The 22,417-nt window shown below is 41.4% G+C and overlaps 2 protein-coding genes across 3 annotated transcripts in view; one reads left to right on the forward strand and one right to left on the reverse strand.

The window, feature by feature from the left end:
• The window catches only part of LOC102852004 (ubiquitin-conjugating enzyme E2 L3-like), a 64,509-nt gene that overhangs the window by 15,132 nt on the left and 26,960 nt on the right, over positions 1 to 22,417 (reverse strand). The gene's annotated exons all lie outside the window — the stretch shown is intronic.
• Positions 16,145 to 16,565, forward strand: LOC102851598 (peptidyl-prolyl cis-trans isomerase FKBP1A-like). The gene has a single exon (XM_006894557.1). The coding sequence runs from the start codon at positions 16,209 to 16,211 to the stop codon at positions 16,533 to 16,535; it is 327 nt and encodes a 108-aa protein (XP_006894619.1). The 5' UTR covers positions 16,145 to 16,208; the 3' UTR covers positions 16,536 to 16,565.

The following is a 22,417-nucleotide window of genomic DNA, read 5'->3' on the forward strand; positions in this document are numbered from 1 at the left end:
AGGGAATGGCAAAGGACACACTGACAAAGGAGATTAATCAGAACTGATTTTTTTAAAAAATTTTATTATTTTAGTGTGCGTGTACCGTCAAATCAGATCTGACTGGTACAGAGAACTGGTTTTGACAAGCACTGTGGCAATGGGTTAATTAAAACAGACGTTCAATAAAAAAAAAAAGAGAGGAATGAACTGGGGGCGGGGGGTAGAGAAAATAGAGCAACAATGAATGAATGGAAATCCACAATCTCAGTAAATGTTCATAAAAATTAATAAAATAAAATTAAAAAAATGAAACTAAAAAGTTTCTTAAAACAAATGACAATGAAAACACCACTTACCAAAACCTCTGGGAAACAGCAAAAGCAGTAACCAGAGGCCAATTTATAGCAATAAGCAAACACATCAATAGGCAAGGAAAAATGACCATTGACTTTCTAACCCAACAGCTCCAACAAATTGAAAAAGAACAGCAAGTAAACCTGATATCCTCTTAAAATACTAAAATTAGAGCAGAAATAAACGAGATAGAAAACAAAAAACCAATTGAAACCATCAACAAAACAAGGAGTTGGTTCTCTGAAAAGGTCAATAAAATAAAAAACCGCTAGCAAAATTCACAAAAGAAAAGACACAAATAATCCGAATAAGAGATGAAACAGGCAACATCACAACAGAACCAACTAAAATAAAAAGGCTAACATTGGAATATTATGAAAAACTAGACTCAAACAATTATGAAAACCTAGAGAAAATGGACAAATACTTAGATATGCACAACCTACTTAAACTGACCAAAACTGAAACTGAACATCTGAACAGAACCATTACAAGAGAAGAAATTGAAAAGGAATAAAACAACTTCCAACCAAAAAAAAGGCCTGGGCCAGATGGTTTTACAAGTAAATATTATCAAACATTCAGAAAAGAATTGTCACCAATTCTACATAAACTGGTTCCGAAAATAGAAAAAGATGGAATTATCTCAGACTGATTTTATGAATCAAACATATCCTTAATATCAAAGCCAGGTAAAGACACCACCAAAATAGAAAACTATAGGCCAATATCTCTTATGAACAAAGCAAAGAACAAGAACCACATGATCCTATCAATTAATGCAGAAAAGGCCTTTGCCAAAATCCAGCACCCTTTCCTGATTAAAACACTCAACAAAACAGGATTAGAGGGGAGTTTCTTCAATATAGTAAAAAGTATATATGCAAATCCGAGGGCCAACGTTGTTCTCAATGGAGAGATTAAAGGCATTCCCTTTAAAAATAAGAACTAGGCAAGGATGCCCATTATCACGTCTCCTATTCAATACTGTATTAGAAGTCTTAGTGATAGCAATAAGACAAGGAAATAAGAGGTATCCAAATTGGCAAAGAGGTAAAATTATCTCTGTACGCAGATGATATGATAGTATACTTAGAAAACCCTAATGACTCAGCAAGGAAACTATTGGACATAATTGACCAATTCAACAAAGTAGCAGGATACAGGATCAACATACAAAAATCAATTGGATGTCTCTACAGTGACAAAGAGAAAATAGGACTGGAGCTTATGGGGGAAAAAATACCCTTCACAATTGCTAATCACAAGATAAAACACCTGGGAGTAAATCTAACTAGAAGCACAAAGGATCTATTCAAAGAAAATTACAAAACATTACTACAAGAAACAAAGAGAGACCTGGAGAAGTTGAAGAATATCCCCCTTGCTCATGGATAGGAAGACTCAATATTGTGAAAACAACAATACTACTAAAGACAACTTACACATTCAATGCAATCTCAATACAAATAACAATTCTATTTTTCCACGAGATGGAAAAGGCAATTTCCAATTTAATTTGGAATGGAAAGAGGTCCTGAATAAGCAAAGCACTCCTTAAAAAGAGAAATAAGGTAGAAGGCATCTCACTCCCTGATTTCAAATCCTACTACACTGCACTGGTGGTCAAGACAGCATGGTACTGGTATAATGACAGACCGAGAGGAGAGGGGAGAAAGGGAGAGGGAGTGGGGAGGACCTGGGACTAAAACCAAGGACTATACATTTCATTGAAGATAAGCTTGGAAAAACTGTAGAAGTCCTAATTCACAACATCAACAGTCTTCCAAGCATCCTGAAAAATCTACAACCAGGAGAGGATAAAATAGATGAATGGGACCTTCTAAGAATTAAATCCCTATGCACATCTAAAAACTTCTCCAAAAGAGTAAAAAGGGAAGCCACAGACTGGGGAAAAATATTTAGTAATGACATGTCAGGTAAGGGATTTATATCTAAAATTTAGAAAATACTAGAGTACCACAAGATAAGGGTAAATAACCCAACTGAAAAATGGGCACAGGATATGAACAGACACTTCAGCAAAGAAGACATTCAGATGGCCCACAAACACATGAAGTAATGTTCAAAACCCCTACCTCTGAGGGAGATGCAAATCAAAACAACTACGGGATATCATCTCACCCTAGAAAGAATAGCAAAATTTAACAGAGCAGGAAACAACAAATGCTGGCAAGGTTGCGGAGAATCTGGAACCCTTAATTCACTATTGGTGGAAGTGCAAACTGGTGCAACCACTATGGAAGGCTGTATGGCACTTTCTCAAAAAGTTGCAAATAGAAGTACCATTTGACCCAGCAATTCCACTACTGCGAATATACCCTAAAGAAACCATAACTGCCACCAAGGCAGAAATATGCACAACCATGTTTATTGAAGCTTTTTTCGCAATAGCAAAGGGTTGGAAACAACCTAAATGTCCACTAACAAACAAATGGATAGAGAAGCTCTGGTATATTCACACGATGGAATACTATGCTGCATTGAAAACAAGGAACTCATGCAATATTATTCAAAATGGGTGACCCTGGAGGACATTATGCTGAGTGACTATCTCAGTCACAAAAGGACAAATACTGCATAGTGCCACTGTTGTAGAATGAGACTGAGAAAAATTGCATAAATTATGTATACTGCATTGAAACATATGAAGGAAAGAACAGTTTAAAAGCGATATATGATTGGGTATTATGGTTATGGCAAGAGTCCAGAATGAAGGCTGCAGAATGAAGTGGAGTGTAAGGGGAGATGGGGATTGCATACCAATAAAGGAATTTTTCTTTTACTTTTCAAAGAGAAGAGAGAACTGGGGAGGAGGGGTGGGCAGGGAGAAAAAATGCAACAATGAATGAATGGAAATAAAAAAATCTCTGTAAATGTTTATTAACATTAAAAAAATTAATGGGCAAATGATCTGACTAGACAATCCTCCTGAGTAGATACACTAATGGTCATAAACAAAGATACAATGTTTCACTTTTAGTCATCTGGGAAAACAGCTCCAACCATAATGAGATCCCATCTCTCTGGCTCATAAAACCAGATCCTCACATATTGGGGGGGGGGGGAGGGAGATAACCCTCATGTACAACCAGAGGAAAAATGAATAAAATAAATGAGTGTGTGTGTGTAAAACAGGACTCTCACATGTACAGCCAAAATGAGAAATGACAGCGTGTGAGTGTGTAAAACAGGACCCTCACAAGTACAGCCAGAATTAGAAGAAATGGCAGAGGGGTGTGTGTGTGTGTGTGTGTGTGTGTAAAACAGGACCCTCACATGCAAAGCTGTATGGAGCAGAAATGGCAGCTCCTGCGGGAGAAGTCGGGCCTTAAAGTGTGTCTTTCTCTCCTGGCTCTCCATTCCCACTAGTCTGAGCTTAGAATCCTAGAACAAGGATACCACAATCTCCCTGCCATCGAGTCTAGTCTAAGCCTCTGCAGAAGCACACAACTCTGTCTCTGCTCAGTGGAGTGGCTGGTCAGTCCAGACCACCTACCTTTCAGTTAGCAGCCAGCACAGCACTAAGCACTGCCTCAACAGGGCTTCTTGAGAAACACTGAAGAACCACAGATGCTATGTACAAAGTGTTTGCTGGGTGTCACACACTGACTAACAGGCAATGCTGGGGACAAGAATCAGGAGATATGAGAGCAAATGGAGACCACCAGGCTGGTCATTCCACCCCTGGAATACTAAATCAAGACACTGTGAAGGGTCCCCCCAACAAGGGGCAGGGATGCTGGAAGCCATCGCCAGGATGCAACCACAAAGGGATGGGTAATCCTGTTAGGTCTGCACAAACACTGCTTCTCTGTTATGACCCAGGGCTAAATAGTGACTATTTGGCCTGTACTGCCCTGTGGACTAGAAACATAACTCACATGAACTGAAGCAGACACAATGGATTTCAGACACTTAGTTTTAAAAAGGGGGGGGGGAGGGAGCAAAACATTTTCTGACACTAAAAAATACCAGTAAAAGTTGTATATGGTAATTAACACACTGCTTCCTTGTTAAGGACTCTTGTTGATGTGTGCCACCAAGTTGGAACTGACCTTCCAGTGGGTTTTCAGAGGCTGTAAATCGTATGGGAAGAAATGGCCCATCTTCCTCCCAGGGAGCAGCTGGTCGATTTATCTTTTATTCTGTGGGTTGGCAAAGCAACTGCTTACTGCTGAACCAGCAGAGCTGTTTTACCTTTCTTTTACAGGGTAATGAGTTCAAACCACCAACCTTTGGATTAGCAGCCCAGTGTGTAAACCACTGCACCAGCGTTCCTTGAACTGGTCACACAAAATCCCATCATCCAGTTTCTGGCTTCATTCTATCACTAAGGCCATATTATTCCACTGCTGATGGTATTTTGCTTCCAACTTGGCTGCATAGTCAATTTCAGACTGCAGAAGTTGGTAGAAATATTCAATTTTAGTGTTTGGTATGTAAATTTGAATAATACACAATGGTAACTGGTCTTGTATGTATATGGATATTATTACCCCATTACTGATAACACTGAACTTCTATCTTGAAATATTCTTTTTCACAATGAACACAATAGCATTCTTAAGTATTTCATTAGCAGCGTGTTTTCGTTGTGTACTGTTGAATTGGAACTGATCCATAGCTGACTCTCTAGTGGGTTTTCAGAGGCAGTAAATCTTATAGGAGGAGACTGTCCATCCCTCTTCTATGTAGTAGCTGGTGGATTTGAACTGTGTGGCTTTGGGATTGCAGCAGTTTCTTACCAGCATGGTAGATAACGAACCCCACAGGCATGGAGTCAGTTTTGACTAATGGTAACCCTCCACTAGGCTTCTGAGGTGGTAAATCTTAACCAGAGGAAACTATTTTCACTTTCCCCAAGGAGTGGCTGGTAGTTTTGAACCACTGAACTTGCAGTTTGTAGACCAATATGTAACTATACCACCAAGGTTCTTTATGGTAGACAACCAGATTGATTAAGGTTTGGAAGCAGGAGTGGCACCCACTTCCTAAAACAGTGTGCCTCTGGAAACTCTAAAGACTCTAGAATCATGCAGAAATTATGTTAATTATAGAACAGAGTTCAGGTCTTTTGTTCATAGGTTCACTATAAGTCGTATTTGACTTGATGACACTTAACTACTGCTAAATGAGACTAGTGTTGTTTATTTGGAGGGACATTCTTCTACTTTGTACATAACTCTTCATCAATTTGCTATACTGAGGTAATCTGGATTTGATGTGATGTTCAACCTTGTGCCATTGGGGTATCAGTTTCCCAATGTGGACAGTGTTTGGTGGAGCTCCCTATGTAAAATAGGTTTGGAAGCAGGAGTAGCATCCACTTTCTAAACCATATGCCTATGGAAGCTCTATGAACTTGGTAAAACCACGATAATTAGGGAAAGGCATTAGGTCTTTTGTTAACAATGAGTTGTTCCTGACTCAATGGCAATCAACAACAATAATAACATATGACTATTCAGTTAAAAATGACCAATACCAGTCCAGGTCAACTGATTCCTATTTAGAAGGGAACTCTGATGGCTTAATGGTAAGAAGCTATACTGCAATCCCAAAGGTACACAGTTTGAATCCACAAGTCGCTCTGTAAGAGAAGCATGGGCAATCTCCTCCCATCAGATTAACTGCCTCTCAAAACATGTTGGAGGGTCAGCTATGGAGGTTCTGACTCGATGGTAAACAACAACCACAACAAATGTCTAGAATAAGAATCTGCATCCTTTTTCATTTCAGAAATCTTCTAATCTTCCTGGAGTTGTCCAGTGCACATTCTAATCATTACAGGTGTTTGCAGCTGTTTTTCTTGCGTTCCGAGTCCTGCCCCATTAGGAAATGAAGGTCCCAGGACCTTTACTCACTTGACGTCATTAAAACAGGCTCTACTTTGAGCACATGGCTCTTCCACAGTTGTGTCTGGGTATCTTAAAATATTAGAGGCTCATCTTTGGCCCTACGCCACACAACATTATGCTGCTATGCATAAGGTTTTCTCTTGTCAACTTTTTCACAAGTACATCACCCTTTTCCTAGTCTGTCTTAAGTCTGGAAGCTCTGCTGAAACCTGATCACCACAGGTAACCCTGCTTTTGGAATATCAGTGGCACAGCTTCCAACTTCATAACATGCAAGCCACTGCAGTACCAAAACAGACTGAGGAGTGATGGCCCAAGTATTTACTGGTGTTGTATGCCACTGAGTTGACTATGACTCACAGCAACCCAATGAGCAATGACTCTGAACCCTGCCCTATCCTGGGCCTCAATTTCTGACACACCTGTTGCTACTATCACTGTGTGACTCATCTCATCCGGGCTCTTCCTCTCCTGAGCTGACCCTGTATCCTTCCAAACATGATGTCCTTCTCCAAGGACTGGTCCCTCCTGGCCACATGCCCAAAGTATGTGGGACAGCTTCAAAATCCTTGCCTCAAAGGAGCAGTCTGGTTTTACCTTCTCCAGGACAGATCTGTCTGTCCTCTTGGCAGTCCATGATATATGTTCAATACTCTTATCCACCACCCCAAAGGTATCAATTCTTCTTCTGGGATCTTTATTCACTGTACAGATCTCAAATGCATAGTAAGGACCTGAGAAGACCATAACCTGGCAGGCGTACATTAATCTCTAGATTGACATCATTGCTCTTTAACACTATGGAGAGGTCCCTTACAGCAGATTTTCTCAATGCAACTTGTCTTTTGATGTATCTAGAGTTACTAAACTGTAAATACTCAAAATCTTGAATTAACAAATATTCAAGATTTACTTTAAAACCATTTTTAAGAAGGGAGAAAAACCCTGTACTATTTCTCCTTAACAACAGTTTATACATTAAATAGTATTTTTTATATACTGAGGTACATACTGAGTTAAATAAATATACTGAGTTAAATAAAAGATGAAAATCAAATGCATTCACTTCTATTTAATGTCACTATTAAAAATCCAGGATGGCAGCTGTGATCAAGGTGATCCCTCTACTGGTCAGTATTTGCCAACATGGGACAGGGGGTTCTGCCCTAGGCCAGCCAATGAGATCTGGGGACACATACCAAAGCACATAATGATAAGATTACACAGAACAAACCCACACACAAATGTGTACACACAGAACTGGTGGAACCTGAATGAGGCCAGTTGGGCAGGAGAGTGTACTGTAGTTACTACACAAGATATTATCACTTGGGAAAATGAGTGAGGAGTATTAAAGATGACTCTGTAATAGTCCTTAAACAGCCCTTACTATAAAAAGCAGGGAGTGGAGAAAGAGGTATGCCCACACATGTATAAAAGAGAAGAGTCTCTGTCTCTCCCTCCTCCTGATATTGCAGGGTCACATGGGACTGTATGTTGCAGCAGCTCTCAAAGTTGGTGTCCATCTGGCATGGACAAAATGGAACTAGGATGGGAGAACAGAGATGGGAGGGACGGCTGCATTAACCATCCAGAGCACAATCCTCAAGAGATTTTTAGAGGCAGTAAATGGTGTGGGAGAAGTATGCTCATCTTACTACAGCAGAGATGGTAGATGCAAAGCAGATGACTAGGTTGGCGACACAGCTTCCCACCAGTGGGCGCTACTGGACCTTCCTGGCTGACACAAAGGACCCTGAGTGTTCTGAAGAGCAAGAGATGGAAAGACTCATACATGGCACAGAAAAACAATGAACTTGTAAAACATTATACAACATGGGGGACCCTTGAGTATACCATGCTAAGTGAAATATTTGTCACAAAAGGGCAAATACTGCATAGCACCACTGTTATAAAGCAAGTCTGACATGGGGAGTGAGGGCTGGTAGGAGAATAGGGCAAGAGTGGGTAGATAATGACCATTTCATTGGAACAGATTAAAGAAAAAATACCCTAAAACAAATAAATAATTAGGCATTATATAAGAGCTATATCATTGCAAAGAGGACTGGGGTGGGGGGAGGTAGGTAACTGTGCAACAATGAATGAATTTTTTTTATGTGAACTAAAAAGGGGCAAGGAAGGACAAAGGGATAAAATGTGCAACAATGAATGAATTAAAAGCTCATTTCTTCATAAATGTTCATTAAAATCACAATTAAAAGAAAATTTAAAAAAAAAAGAAAAGACAAATCCACCAGATGCTCCACTGGAGAAGGAGGGCCAATCTCCTCCTGTGCCAACTGGATCTGGTTCGAACATATACAATAAGAGGGTAAAAAAAAAAGAGAGAGATGGACTATCTCAGAAGGTGAGGGCAGGCACAGATCCTCAACACAGACCTCATGAACAGTGCCATTGAGTTATACATGAAGAAACTGCTTAACTGACATGCATTTTACTATGTATAGTCTCGATAATAAGTAAAATGTAAAGGAAAAGAGAGAGAGGTTGGAGAGCACTATGAAACAGACATTAGTAGCACCCCTGGGGCCTATTTCTGGGAAGATTCTAGAAGGCTAACCAGGACCTAGTGAAGGCAGCATTTAAAGGAACATCATGGTGGTCCCTGAAAATGATCCCAGGTCTGAGGGACGCAGCTCCTATCCAGCCGGCTGGCTGGAATAGACACCAAGGAGCCCAAGGCCTCTCCAGAAAACCTTCATTTCAGTCTAAGAAACATTTAACAAGGCAGGAGCCTGGTGGCAGAATCCACAGGGAGCCAGGTTTCTAAGCCTAGAAGTGATGCCTCTCTGGTGGTTTGAATCCACCAGCTACTCCTCATGGGAAAGATGGTCAGTCTTCTCCAATGTGATTGATACCCTCCAATAAATCCACTGGAGCACAAGCTAGGAATCAGTTCTGACTCTGAGTTTCCTGTTTTGACAGACAAGAGACAGGAGGCTAATGCACATGGTTTGCATTCTTTTATTTTCTTTGTTTTTGTTATTACTAATTTTAATGAAAGTTTACAGATTTCCATTCATTCATTGTTGCACAGCAAACAAATGCTGATGAGGTTGCAGAGAAACTGGAACCCTTATTCACTATTCATGGGAGTGTAAAATGGTGCAACCACAGTGGAAGGCACTCTTCTCCCCTCCCCCAGTTCACTCTTCTCTTTGAAAAGTAAATGAAAAATTCTTTCATTGTTATACAGTCCCTCCCCCCAAGTCTACTCCACTACGCAACCTTCGTTCTAGACTCCTGTCATGACAATACCTAATCATACATCCCTTTTAAAGAGTTCTCTCCCTCATCTGCTTCAATGCAGTATACATAATTTATCCGGTCTTTGTCAGTCCTGTTTTACAACAGTGGTACTATGCAGTATTTGTCCTTTTGTAACTGAGATATTTCACTCAGCATAATGTTCTCCAGGGTCACCCATTTTGAATAGTATTGCATGAGTTCCTTGTTTTTCAATGCAGCATAGTAGTCCATTGTGTGAATATAATACAGCTTCTCTATCCATTTGTTTGCTGATGGGCCCTTGGGCTGTTTCAAACTCATTGCTATTGTGAACAAAGCTTCAATAAACATGGGTGTGCATATATTTGCTTGGGTGGCTGCTATGGTTTCTTTGGGGTATATTCACAGTAGTGGAATTGCTGGGTCAAATGGTATTTCTATTTGAAACTTTTTGAGAAAGCATCATACTGCCTTCCACCCTAGTTGCACCATTTTACACTCCCATGAACAGTGAATAAGGGCTCCAGTTTCTCTGCAACCTCATCAGCATTTGTTTGCTGTTCTGTTAAATTTTGCTATTCTTACTGGGGTGAGATGATATCTCACAGTTGTTTTGATTTGCATCTCTCTTAGAGGTAGGGATTTTTAACATTTCCTCATGTGTTTGTTGGCCACCTGAATGTCTTCTTTGGTGAAAGGTCTGTTCCTATGCTGTGCTCATTTTTCAATTGGGTTGTTTACCTTTACCTTGTTGTGGTGCTCAAGTATTTTATAAATTCTAGATATAAGCCCCTTATGGGACATGTCATTACCAAATATTTTTTCCCAGTCTGCGGTTTCCCTTTTTACTCTGTTGGAGAAGTTTTTAGATGTGCATAGGGATTTGACTCTTAGAAGGTCCCATTCATCTATTTTATCCTCTCCTGGTTGTAGATTTTTCAGGATGCTTGGAAGACTGTTGATGTTGTGGATTAGGACTTCTACAGTTCTTCCAAGCTTTTCCTTAATGAAGTTTATAAAGTTTGCGTTCTTGAAGACCAAAGACAAGCAGCCTATAGCAGAATGCTGGCTACATAAAGCACTTACTCTGGTTCAGGCCAGAGGTACTGTCATATTATCAGTCCTTCCCACAGGGACTCTGTTCTAAAGACCAGATGTTCGGGCACAGACAATGAACACCAAGATTTACCAACAGAGCTAGAATGTTTTCACCTGTGCACCCATCACCTTCTCAGTAAAATGCAAAACCATCATGACAAAGGCAAATCCAAGATGACAAGATACTGGAGAAGCAGAGCAAGGAACTAAAAGACTGCTGAATATGCAGTCTTGGAGATCTAAGCAGAAATTGCTGGGCAATGCAAATCATGTTAACTTATTCAAAGGAAATTTAACAGCAATGACAGAAACCCAAGTGCTCAATCCATTAAATTAAAAAAGAACAAAGAACAAGTATCAAGAGAAACATAAGCACAGGAAACATAAGAGCCAAAATTAGCACATCAGGAAATGAGAAAAAGAAATTCCGACTGGTACATGAAGCTAGTGTTGCCATGTTCCCTAAACCCAACCTAACCTCACATATGAAAGTAGAAGCAAATACTTTTTTTTACATAAATTTATTAATAATACTCTGGACCTTCTTATATTCAGAAGCAAATACTTTTAACTAAAAAACTCAGTCAAAGCTGACCCTCCAATGGATTTACAGGAGGCTGTAAATATCAGGGAAGGAGATGGTACATCTTTCTCCTGGGGAACTGCTGGTAGATTTTACTGCCTGAGGTACCACCCTTGGGATAATAGCACAACTCCTTACAGACTAACCACTACTGTTACTGAGTACCAACCACTTAGAACCAGTCCATAGCTGACATTCTTCTAGTAGGTCTTCAGAGGCAGTAAATCCTACAGGAGACTGCCCATCCTTCTTCTGCAAAGCAGTCTGTGGACTCAGACCTTTGAGTTGGCAATTCAATTCCTGAACATTAAGCCATCAGATGTCTCTCCAAGTCTATCCACTATTGTTGTAGATGATCAAGTCAGAATCAACCTACAGCTGAGCCTCTAGAGGGTTTTTAGAGACAGGAAATTACATCGGAGTTGAACGCCCATCTTTAATCCATTGAGTATCTGGTGGATTTGAACTGCATACCATTGCACTCCACCCAAGTATGATGTCCCTCTCCAAGGACTGGTCCCTCTTTGCAACATGTCCAATGTATGTCAGACGAAGCTTCAGAATCCTTGTCTCCAAGGAGCAGTCAGGTCTCATCCTCTCTAGGATGAACCTGTTTATTCTTCTAGCAGTCCATGGCATATTCAATACTCTTCTCCAGCACCACAGCTCAAAGGCATCAATTCTCCTTCAATCATTCCTAGTCATTGTCTGGCTTTCTGATGCATAGAAAGCAATTGTGAAGACTATGACCTGGATCAGGCACATCTTAGTCTCCAGACTGACATCATTGCTCTTCAGTATTTTGGAGACATCTGTGACAGCAGACCTTCCCAATGCAATTCGTCTTTTGATTTCCAGACTGCTGGTACCAACAGTGTTGATTGTGGAGCCAAGCAGAATAAAGCTGTTAACAATCTCAATCTCTTCACCACCTATCATAATGCTGCCAATCAGTCCAGTGGTGAGAATCTTTGTTTTCTTGATGTTGAGTTTTAATTGATATTGAAGGCTGCAGTCCTTGACCTTGTGCAGCAAGTGCTTCAGGTCCTCCTCAGTTTCAGCAGGCAGAGTTGTGTCAACTATATAACGCAGAGTGTTGATGAGTCTTCCTCATGCTTGGGAGGGTGGAGGGATAGCACAAGAGAGGAAGACCCTCAATGAGATGGACTGATTTAGTGACTGGGGTAATGGGAAAATGGGGTATAAGAGACAGTAAGATTGGTTCAAGACAGAGCAGGGTTTAGGGCTGTTGTACATGGGGTCACCAAGAGTTGCAGGTGATTCAACAGCACATAACAATAATAATCACCACCACCACCACTACCTTTGCTCTGGCAGCACAATTCCTCACCACTAAGCCTCTAGAGCTCCCTCTGGACTACAAATTCACTGTGTTGTTGCTAAGGTTAGAGTTAGTGGTATGGTTTTGAAATTCATGCATGTGCTGCATTGACTGTCAATAATTGTTGTTTTGTGCCACTGAGTTAACTATGACTCACAACCTTATGAACAACAGCTCTGAACCCTGCCCTATCCTGAGCCAGTCTGTCTCTGACCCACTTGTCCCCACCGCCACAGTCATCTCATCCTGCACTGTCCCTCAACCCTTCCATGCATGATGTCCTTTTCCAAGGATTGGTCCCTCCTGGCAAGACGCCCAACGTATGTCACATGGCGCTGCTTAAAAATCTAGAGTTCCTTAAATGTTTTAAAGATTAGTAAATTGAATGTAATATAATATTTTAAAAATTCTATTATGAAGGAATCATTCTAGAAAATGAAGAGGGATTTAATAAAACTTTAAAAACCCCTACAGTAAAATTTTAATTGACAGTTTAAAAAATTTCCAGTAATTTCCAATTAAAAAAGAAATAAAATGAAAAAGAAACAATACAAAGGATTAATATCTAGAGTTCCTACAACTCAGCATACTAAAATTGTAACGTAATATGCAGAAATATAACTAGTCGATAAATATATCTCTTTAAAACTTCAAGCACAGTGACACAAATACGAAACAAAATACAATCTTCAAATTAGCTAAGGTGATTTATTTCTATAATATTTTTCACAGGCCATGTCAGTTATGTTCTAACAGTTAAGTTTTCCTGAAAGGTCACACAAAAGCCTCCTGTGGTCAAGTGTTTGGATATGAACCCAAAAGATGATGGATTGAACTCACCAACCATTGCACGGGAGGTTCTACTGGCCTAGTGGCAAGGAATTGCGCTGTCAACACTAAGGCATACAGTTAAAAAAATCCACCAGCTGCTCTGAGGGGAGAAAGATGGACAATCAACCCATGTGATTTACCACGTCTGAAAACCCACTGGGGCAGGGGTGTCAACTGCGAGTGGGTTCTAACTTGATGATACAGAACAACAAAAACCACTCCAAAGGAGAAAAATGTGGCAGCCTACCTACATGAAGAATTGACATAATGGAAATCCATTGTGGCCTTTAGGCTTGATGAGGTGGAAGTGGCGGTTTATTTTAATAACAAGGCTGTTCTGTCCATATGGCTAAGCAGGTCACACTGCTGTTTAATTTTTAGTTCTTTTGTTAGCTGTCATCCAGTTAGGCCCAGACTCACAGCAACCTCAGACTCTATAGGACAAGACCACTGTGTCCCACAGGGCTTTGTCAGTTAACTTTTGGCCAGGCTTTGCTTGGTTTGTTTGAAATTAGACACTGTGACACTTACTGAGCATTTCTGCCAAAGGTAAGCCCCTAGTGACAGGTGAGTGGTGGCTATCCAGAAGGTAGATGAGCTAGAGACAGAACCCAGATCCTCCTCATAGAATAGGAGAATTCTACCACTGACACACACTTGCTCAGTACAGGAACTGCAGAGGTCAAGTGCTGTTCCCATAACAGAGGTAAGGAGTCCAGGACTAGCTGTGGAACTATGTCGCCTGGCCTGTGACCAAGCCAGTGGAGATGTCACCAATGCCCAGCAAATGATGCATGCACTTTCTGGATAATAATGTGACACATCTAGTCCTACAGGTGGTCTCCTCCTTATACATGCTCAGCATGTAATTATTCTAAAATGAGAATCTAAATAAAGACCATAAAGAGCCAGGTTCAAAGGCTAAAGAACACAGTACTAAGTAAAAGAAAACATCCTCATTGTGGCTAGAACTGCTGCTTCTCAGATAAAGCCCTCCCTCTACTCTCAGCCTGCTCAACTACTAGTTGGAAGCCAAAGTGGCCAGGACTACCACAGAAAACACAATGACCCAAGACCACACCTCTGACATAAGAAAAAGGTGCCAACAGAATACTGCCCAGTTCAACTAGTTTCTAAAAAAAAAAAAAAAAATACTGCCCAGCAAAGACCTCATGTGATCTCCTGACCCCACCAACAATATAGTGGGGGGTGTACAAAACAACAAAAGCTTCTGAGAGATTGATGCACCTGTACACTTACTGCTTCACACATAAGCTTTATATAGCTGATTCCAGTATTCCCAGTCCAACCAACTCCAGAGTCACTTCTCTTCTAAACCTTTCATATAGCTGCTAAGAACAACTGGCATAACACAGTTCCTAAGATAATGTTCTACATCCTAGCTTAAGGAATAGTATCTAGGTCTTAAAAGCTCAGAGCAGCTCTATTTCAGTCTTTTTCTGATGACAGTATGCTGTAAAATTTGGCTTTACCTCTGTCTTTCTGGGGGTCCTTTCCCCCTTTTCTCTTTTTCACATTAACCCTTTTGCACAGCCTACCTTTCACTAGTTTTGTCTCTGTTTTATTGCCATAATACAACATTTTTACTTGTTTTGCTAAGAGAAAAACAAAACAAAACCCCAAAACCAAAAAGCTTATGGCCTGGTCTCTTCCTCCACCTAAAGCAAAGCAGTCACTTGTACAAAGGAGCAGTGGTTCACATGAACCACTTTTGTCTCCTTTATTCAGAGGCCAGAACTAGATGGTGCCTGGCTACAACTTCTGACCCCTTTGATCAAGAAAACAACAGAAGGCCCTCATCAAAATGGGAGAAACATGTAATCACTAAAAAAAGGCCAGACTTACTGGTCTGACTTACAGGGAACCTTGGAGACTGAGCGAAGGCATTCTTCTAACATGGAACTGAAGCCACTCCCAAATGACATCTTTGAGCCAAATATACATGCCTATATTGTAAAAAAACCACATCCACGAGGAATGTGCTCCTTAGAATTATCAACCATATGAGACCAAAGGGCAACATATGCCCAAAAGCAAATATGAGAGGGCAGGGATGGACAGGGAACCCAGATAAATGAAAATGGAGCACTGATGCACTGTGAGCATGCGATGTACATTATATGAAACAATCTGTACATAAATTATATAAAAGGAAATTAATTGGTATATAACTCTTCCAACAAAAAGATGTGCACTAAGATTTTCACAGGAAAATATCCATGAATGAATTAAAACACAGTAATCAGCCAGGATGAAAACTAGAAATCCGTTTGTGCTGAGCCAATTATAACTCCTAGTGACCACATGGAGCAGAATGGGATGGTTCAAATGGGTTTACAATGACTGTAAACTATATGGTGAACAGCACCTCATCTTTCATCTGCAGAGTAGCTGGTGGGTTCAAGCAACCAACCTCTGGTTAGCAACTAAAAGCTCTAGCTAGTGTGCCATCAGAGCTTCTGGCCAATATAGAAAGGACTAATAAACAAAGCCACCAAAAAGCTGATGGCACAGCTTTCCTGTAACAGATGGGTCACCAAGAGTTGGAATCTACTCCAGTAAAAGTTGTTCCTTTTGTACAATTATTACGGAGTATTATACACTTGTGAAAAGGAACCATCAGGAGTTCCATTGCAGGTTTCCCCTCACCTCAGCTGCCTCTAGTCCTTAAAGGGGAAGGACAAAACAATCTACCAAATGTCTGAATGATGGACATATTTTTTCTCTCTTAAGCATCATTTAAGTTCCAATAAAAAATTAATATCAAGGAGGGACAAGGTAGAGTCGGGCACCTCCGCCAGGTCCGCTCTTGGTCCACGCCATCCATTGCGCCGCCCGTCCAGCGTCCTTTGCCGCCGCTGCCATGGGAGCGCAGGTGGAGACCATCTCCCCCGGAGACAGGCGCACCTTCCCAAAGCGCAGCCAGACCTGCGTGGTGCACTACACGGGGATGCTTGAAGAGGGAAAGAAATTTTATTCCTCGCGGGACAGAAACAAGCCCTTTAAGTTTATGCTAGGCAAGCAGGAGGTGATCCGAGGCTGGGAAGAAGGCGTGGCCCAGATGAGTGTGGGTCAGAGAGCCAAACTAACCATCTCCCCAGACTATGCCTACGGGGCCACTGGGCACCCAGGCATCATCCCGCCAAACGCCACTCTCGTCTTCGATGTGGAGCTTCTAAAACTGGAATGACAGGAATGGCCACCTCCCTTAGCTCCTCGTTCCTGGATCTGCCATGGAGGGATCTGGCACCTCCAGACACATACACATGACCTCCACACGGAGGTTCCCCGATGTTTCACTCCACTCTATAACCATCTGCCCCGATTGAATGTGTTCTGTCACTCAGCTTTGCTTCCAACACCTCCATTTCCTCCTCTTCTCTCTCCTTGTATGTATGTTGACTTATATATACCACCAACCTCAGATTATTCATTTTATTTTTTGTTTTGGTTTTGGGGTGAAGATTCAGTTTCAGTCTTTTGGGTCTAGATTCCTGTTAAGCATATGATCCAGTATTAATAGCACAAACAGTGGGTTCACTTTAGAATAGGACTCAGTGGGATGGGGAGGATTTGGGGGGAGAACACAAGAAACTTTATTGTGTGTTTTTTTTTTGATGAAATTTTTATTATATATTAAACATTCTTGCTGCTGCTGCGCTGCCAAGCCATAGCAGATGTGAGGCGCTGTTGAGGGCTGACCTGTTCTCCACGTTGAGGAGCTGTCCGTGGGTTGAATTACAAGCCCTACCAGAACTGAAGTGGGGAAGGGGAGAGCCTTCGCCTCCCCCAGCCAGTCCCACCCTCCCCGCAGACCCTCTGCCTTTCTCAAGCAGATGGCTTTCACTGCAGTGTCGGACACTACAGGGATCTGTGCCCAGGCCAGCAGGGGCCTGAGAAGCCGCCTTCGTGGCCTGGCTTATGTAATTTTTATTTTATTTTTTTGCCATCCTGTGGTTTTTCTAAATGGATTTTTCAGGACTTTTGTAATCTCAAAGCTGTCAAAGCGCAACCACTTCCTAAATTTTCAGAACTTTAATTGAAAGTTTAAATTGAAGGTGCTGTTTGTAGACACTTAACCACCCAGTGAAAGCCCAGCCATTAAGACAAATCCTTGAGTGTTCTCTTCAAAAAATGATTCTGGTCATCGCAGCTTCAGCATCTTCCCCTGCTGACCTCAGTTTCCTGGCTTCCCTCCCCCTCTCACCCCTCTGCTGTCCTGTGTAGTGATTTGGTGAGAGAAGTTGACGCTGTCCCCCTGCCCCATCTTCTGCACCACATAGGAGTTTCAAGTTTTATTATTGCAATAAAAGTGCTTTATGCTGGCAAAAAAAAATTATTATCAAATAATTGTCATTTGAATATCAATGTTTACTGTAGCACTGTTCACAATACCTAAAAAGAAGAAAGAATAGAAATACTCATCCACAAATAAATGGACAAACAAATGTGATCTTTCTGGACACTAACAGTCAACAAAGACAAATCAAGTTTTGACACATGCCACAGTGTAGATGAACCCTGAACACATTGTGCTGAGCAAAGTCAGTCACAAAAAGGCAAGTTACTGTATTGAAACGAAACAGAGAAATGCAACATAAAGACCAAGGTTTATTATAGCTGACCAGGAAGGAAAAAAGCCTCATGCTGAGAGACAGTGAGCTCACAGGTGACACATCTTTGAAACTGACAGCCAAAACTGAAAGTATTTGTTCGAATTTGTAAATAAACTAGTAGAGAAAAAAAAAAGACTAGTAACAGCTCACGAGAAATGTAACCCGATGCCACTGAACTGTACATAGGGCAGATGTTTCGTTATGCTTATTTCCACCATTACAAAAATCACCAATAAGTGCTTACAATGGTGGTTGTTTTTATGTGCCCGGGAGTCGCCTGCAACTCACAGCGACCCTATGTACAACAGCTCTGAAGCCTACCCTGTTGAAGCCTGAGGCAGTTCATAGTATATCATTATGTTGGTATCATTAATGCCAGAAAGCTATGTACATAACAAGTGAAATGGCAAATGTTTGTTATAGACATGGTTGTTGTGTGCCAGAGTCAGAACAGACTCACAGGTGACCCTCCAGCAGATTTTCAGAGGCTATAAATCATGTGAGAGGAGGTTGTCCATCTCTTTCTCAGAGAGCAGCTGATGGATTTTAACTGTGTAGTTTCAGCAGTTCCCAATTTTGAACCATGCAGTGTTTCCTTGCTCTGTTCTTTCTGAAGACTGCCTCTTAGTCCAAGTATAGGTTTTGCATTAGCATGATCAAGTGTTCTGGGATTCCCACTCTTCTCAGTCAGCCACAGTTTGTTGTGAACCCCACAAGCGCCTCTGTATAATCAATGAAACACAGATAGACATTCTTCTGGTACTGTGCTTTCAGCTAAGATCCAGCTAACATTAGCTACAATATCCCTAATATCACAACCCCTTCTAAACCCAGACTGCACTTCTGGCAGTTGTCTGTTGATGCGTTGTTACAGTTATTTTGGGATAATCTGCAGCAGAATCCTGCTTGCATGTGATAGTAACGATATTGTTCGATACTTTCCACACTGTTGGAACACCTTTCTTTGGAATGGGAACAAATATAGATCTCTTCCAGTCAGTTGGCCAAGTAGTTGTCCTCCAGATTTCTTGGCACAACTTGGTGAGCACATCCAGGCAGCGTCTGTTACTCAAAATATGTCAACTGGTATACCATCAATTCCTGGGACCTTATTTTTTGCCAATTCTTTCAAAGCAGCTTGAACTTCTTCCTTCATCACCATAGGCTCTTGCTCATATGTTGTTTCATTAAATTCTGCTGCGTCTTCCAATTCTTTTTGGTACAGTGACTCTGTATACTCTTTCCATCTTCTTTTAATACTTCCTAGATCATTTACTGTTCTACCCAAAGCATCCTTAAGTATTGCAACTCGAGGTTTGAATTTTTTCTTCAATTCCTTGAGCTTAAGAAATGCTGAGCAAGTTTTGATTTTCTTACTCCAGCTCTTTACACATTTCTAATACTTTACTTTGTAGTCTTTCCGCGCTGCCTTTTGAAATATTCTGTTCAGCTCTTTAGTATCTTGATTTCTTCCCTCCACTTTGGCTTCTTGGCACTCTAGTGAAATATTCAGTCTCTTCTGACATCCATTTTGGTCTCTTCTTTCTCCTCTGTCTTTGTAATGACCTTTTATTCTTCCTGGATGATATTCTTGATATCCTCCCACAAGTTCTCTGGTCTTCACTCATTGCTGTCTAGGGTCTCAAACCTGTTCCTGAGATGGTTTTGAATTTCAGGTGGGATAGACTCAAAGTCCTATTTTGGTTCCTGCGGATTTGATTTCATTTTCCTTAGCTTCAGTTTGAAATTGCATATGAGTAGTTGGTAGTCTGTTCCACAATCAGCACCTGACCTAGTTTTCACAGCTGATTTTGAGCTTCTCCAGCAATTCTTTCCAAAGACGTAATGAATCTGATTTCTATGCATACCATCAAGTGAAATCCATGTGTATAGCCTACATTTATGTTTCTTATAAAATATATTTGAAATTAATAAATCATTGACTGTGCAAAATCAAATCATTCTATCTCCAGCTTCATTTCTGTCACCAAGCATGGTTCAAAACTGGGAACGGTGTACGCCAGAGATGTGTCCTATCTCCATACCTTTTCAATCTATATGCAGAACACATTATCCAGGAGGCTGGGCTGTATGAGAAAAAATGTGACATAAGGATTGGAGGAAGATTCATCAATAATCTGTGTTATGGAGATGACACAACTCTGCTTGCTGAAACTAAGGAGGACCTGAAATACTTGCTGCAGAAGGTCAAGGACTGCAGCCTTCAATATCAATTTAAAACTCAACATCAAGAAAACAAAGATTCTCACCCCTGTTCCAATTGGCAGAATTAGGATGGATGATGAAGATACTGATATTGTTCACAGTTTTAGTTTGTTTGGCTCCACAATCAACACTCTTGGCACTAGCAGCCAGGAAATGAAAAAATGTATTGTTATGGGAAAGTCTGCTGTTAGAGACCTCTCCAAAATACTGAAGAGCAATGATGTCTCTCTGGAGACTAAGGTGTGCCTGATACTGGCCATGGTCTTTGCAATCACTAGCTATGCATCAGAGAGCTTAGACAATGACTAGGGATGATAGAAGGAGAATTGATACCTTTGAGCGGTGGTGTGGGAGAAGAGTATTGAATATACCATGGATTGCTAAGAAAATGAACAGGTTTGTCCTAGAGAGAGTTACACCAGCCTGCTCCTTGGATGCAAGAATTCTGAAGTTTCATCTGACATACCATGGACATGTTGCAAGGAGGAACCAGTCCTTAGAGAGGGATGGCATGCTCACAAGGGTGGAGAGACAGCACAGGAGAGGAAGACCTTCTATGAGATGGATTGATTCAGTGACTGGGGTTAATGTGGTAGATAAGTCAGAGACAGTGAGACTGGCATAGGATAGAGCTGGATTTAGGGCTGTTGTACATAGGGTTGCTATGAGTCGCAGGTGACTCAACGGCACATAACAATAACAAAATCTTTCAGCAGACAGCATAACTCCCTACCACTAGGCCATGAAAGCTCTTTGTAGCAGGTATTTTACAACAGAAAATGGTTAAAGAGAATGAACTAATGTACTAAGAGCATTAATAATTCCCTTTCTGGGGGTCTCCAGCATCGCCTCAACTCAAACCAGTAATCTGTGACTATCCCACATGCACAGCCTGCCATGTTGTAAAGGTAGGCTTGGCCTAGTGCTGCTGTTCCTTCGTATCCCACCCCTGAAGGACCTGACCTCAGGTAAGTCTGAGGTGAAAAGGATGGATAAGAGGCGGAATGAGGAGGGGATAATGGCCCACATCTTGGTTTGTGAGTCATATTCTCGAGGTCCAGCATCCTCAACTAGGAGATGAGAAGGACCTGGACAATCTGGCCCAAGCAGGCAACCATTACACCAAGCAGTGCTCACCTCTGGCCTAAGCCTACTGCAGTCTACTTGCACAATCTCTGCTTGTGTGATGCCTGAAGGGGGCCTCAGTGGATCTGTCAAACCTTGCGGTCTGGCCAAAGAGCTTCCAGTTCACAGGTGTGGACTGCACAACCTTCTCAGATGCGTTTAACAACTATCCCATCCTTTTCCCTCTGCTCAACACCTGACTGATAAGGACCAGAATCTCAGGGTGGTCTCCCAGCAAGGTTTTCTCCACCTGCACCTTGAGCCCCACCACTTCAAGTGGCAAAATTCACCAAATTGATCTTGTAAAGCAGACTGGAAACTCCTGGATTTAAAGTGCCTAAGCATTTACTAAGGGAACTCTGGTGGCTTAGTGGTAAAGAGCTATCAACCCAAAGACAGGCAGTTCGGATCCACCATCTGCTTCACAGGAGAAGAATGGATAATCTCTTCCTGGGTGATTTACTGCCCCTGAAAACTAGACAGAGCATCAACTACTGGTTGGTTCAACTCAGCAGTACACAATGACAACAAGGATTTGCTAAGAAGCCTTGACAGCAGAGTGGTTAAAGCAGTTGGCTAACCAAGAGTAATCTGTTACAGTGGCTCTGTAGGGGGAAAAAAAGAAGAAGAAGAAAAAAAGGCTATTTGTTTCCAAAAAGCTTTACAGCGTTGGAAACTATGAGCAGCCCAACTCTGTCCTACAGGGTTGCTGAATCAGAAGCAATTCCACTGCAGTGGGTTTTGTTTGAAGTTTGGACTATTTGCTAGAATACTACCAAGTACATTTTTCCTTCATTTTGTAAATGACTTTAAATGACAAATCTGAGGTTTACAATCCCAGTTTGAGGGACTCTGAATAAGTCATGCTTTCATAATTACCATCAAGAAGAAAGCAGATTGTGTATTCTGCTTTGGTCAAGCACGAGATGTGCCCATGAGAAAGATGCTGAATCACAACAGAAAAAGTATAAATTAGGCTCAGGTGAGGCACAGGGTGAAAGGGACAGGGAGAGAGGCCCTTGCATAAAAGTCATGGCTGTGAGCACGGGTGACAGGCACCCTATGGATAGATGGGCAGTGCCTAGGGAGAAGTTGGGGAGAGCCA

Source organism: Elephantulus edwardii, unplaced genomic scaffold (assembly GCF_000299155.1).
Source record: "Elephantulus edwardii isolate Elephantulus edwardi_28Jun2011 unplaced genomic scaffold, EleEdw1.0 scaffold00146, whole genome shotgun sequence".
In the NCBI taxonomy this organism is placed as follows: Eukaryota; Metazoa; Chordata; class Mammalia; order Macroscelidea; family Macroscelididae; genus Elephantulus; species Elephantulus edwardii.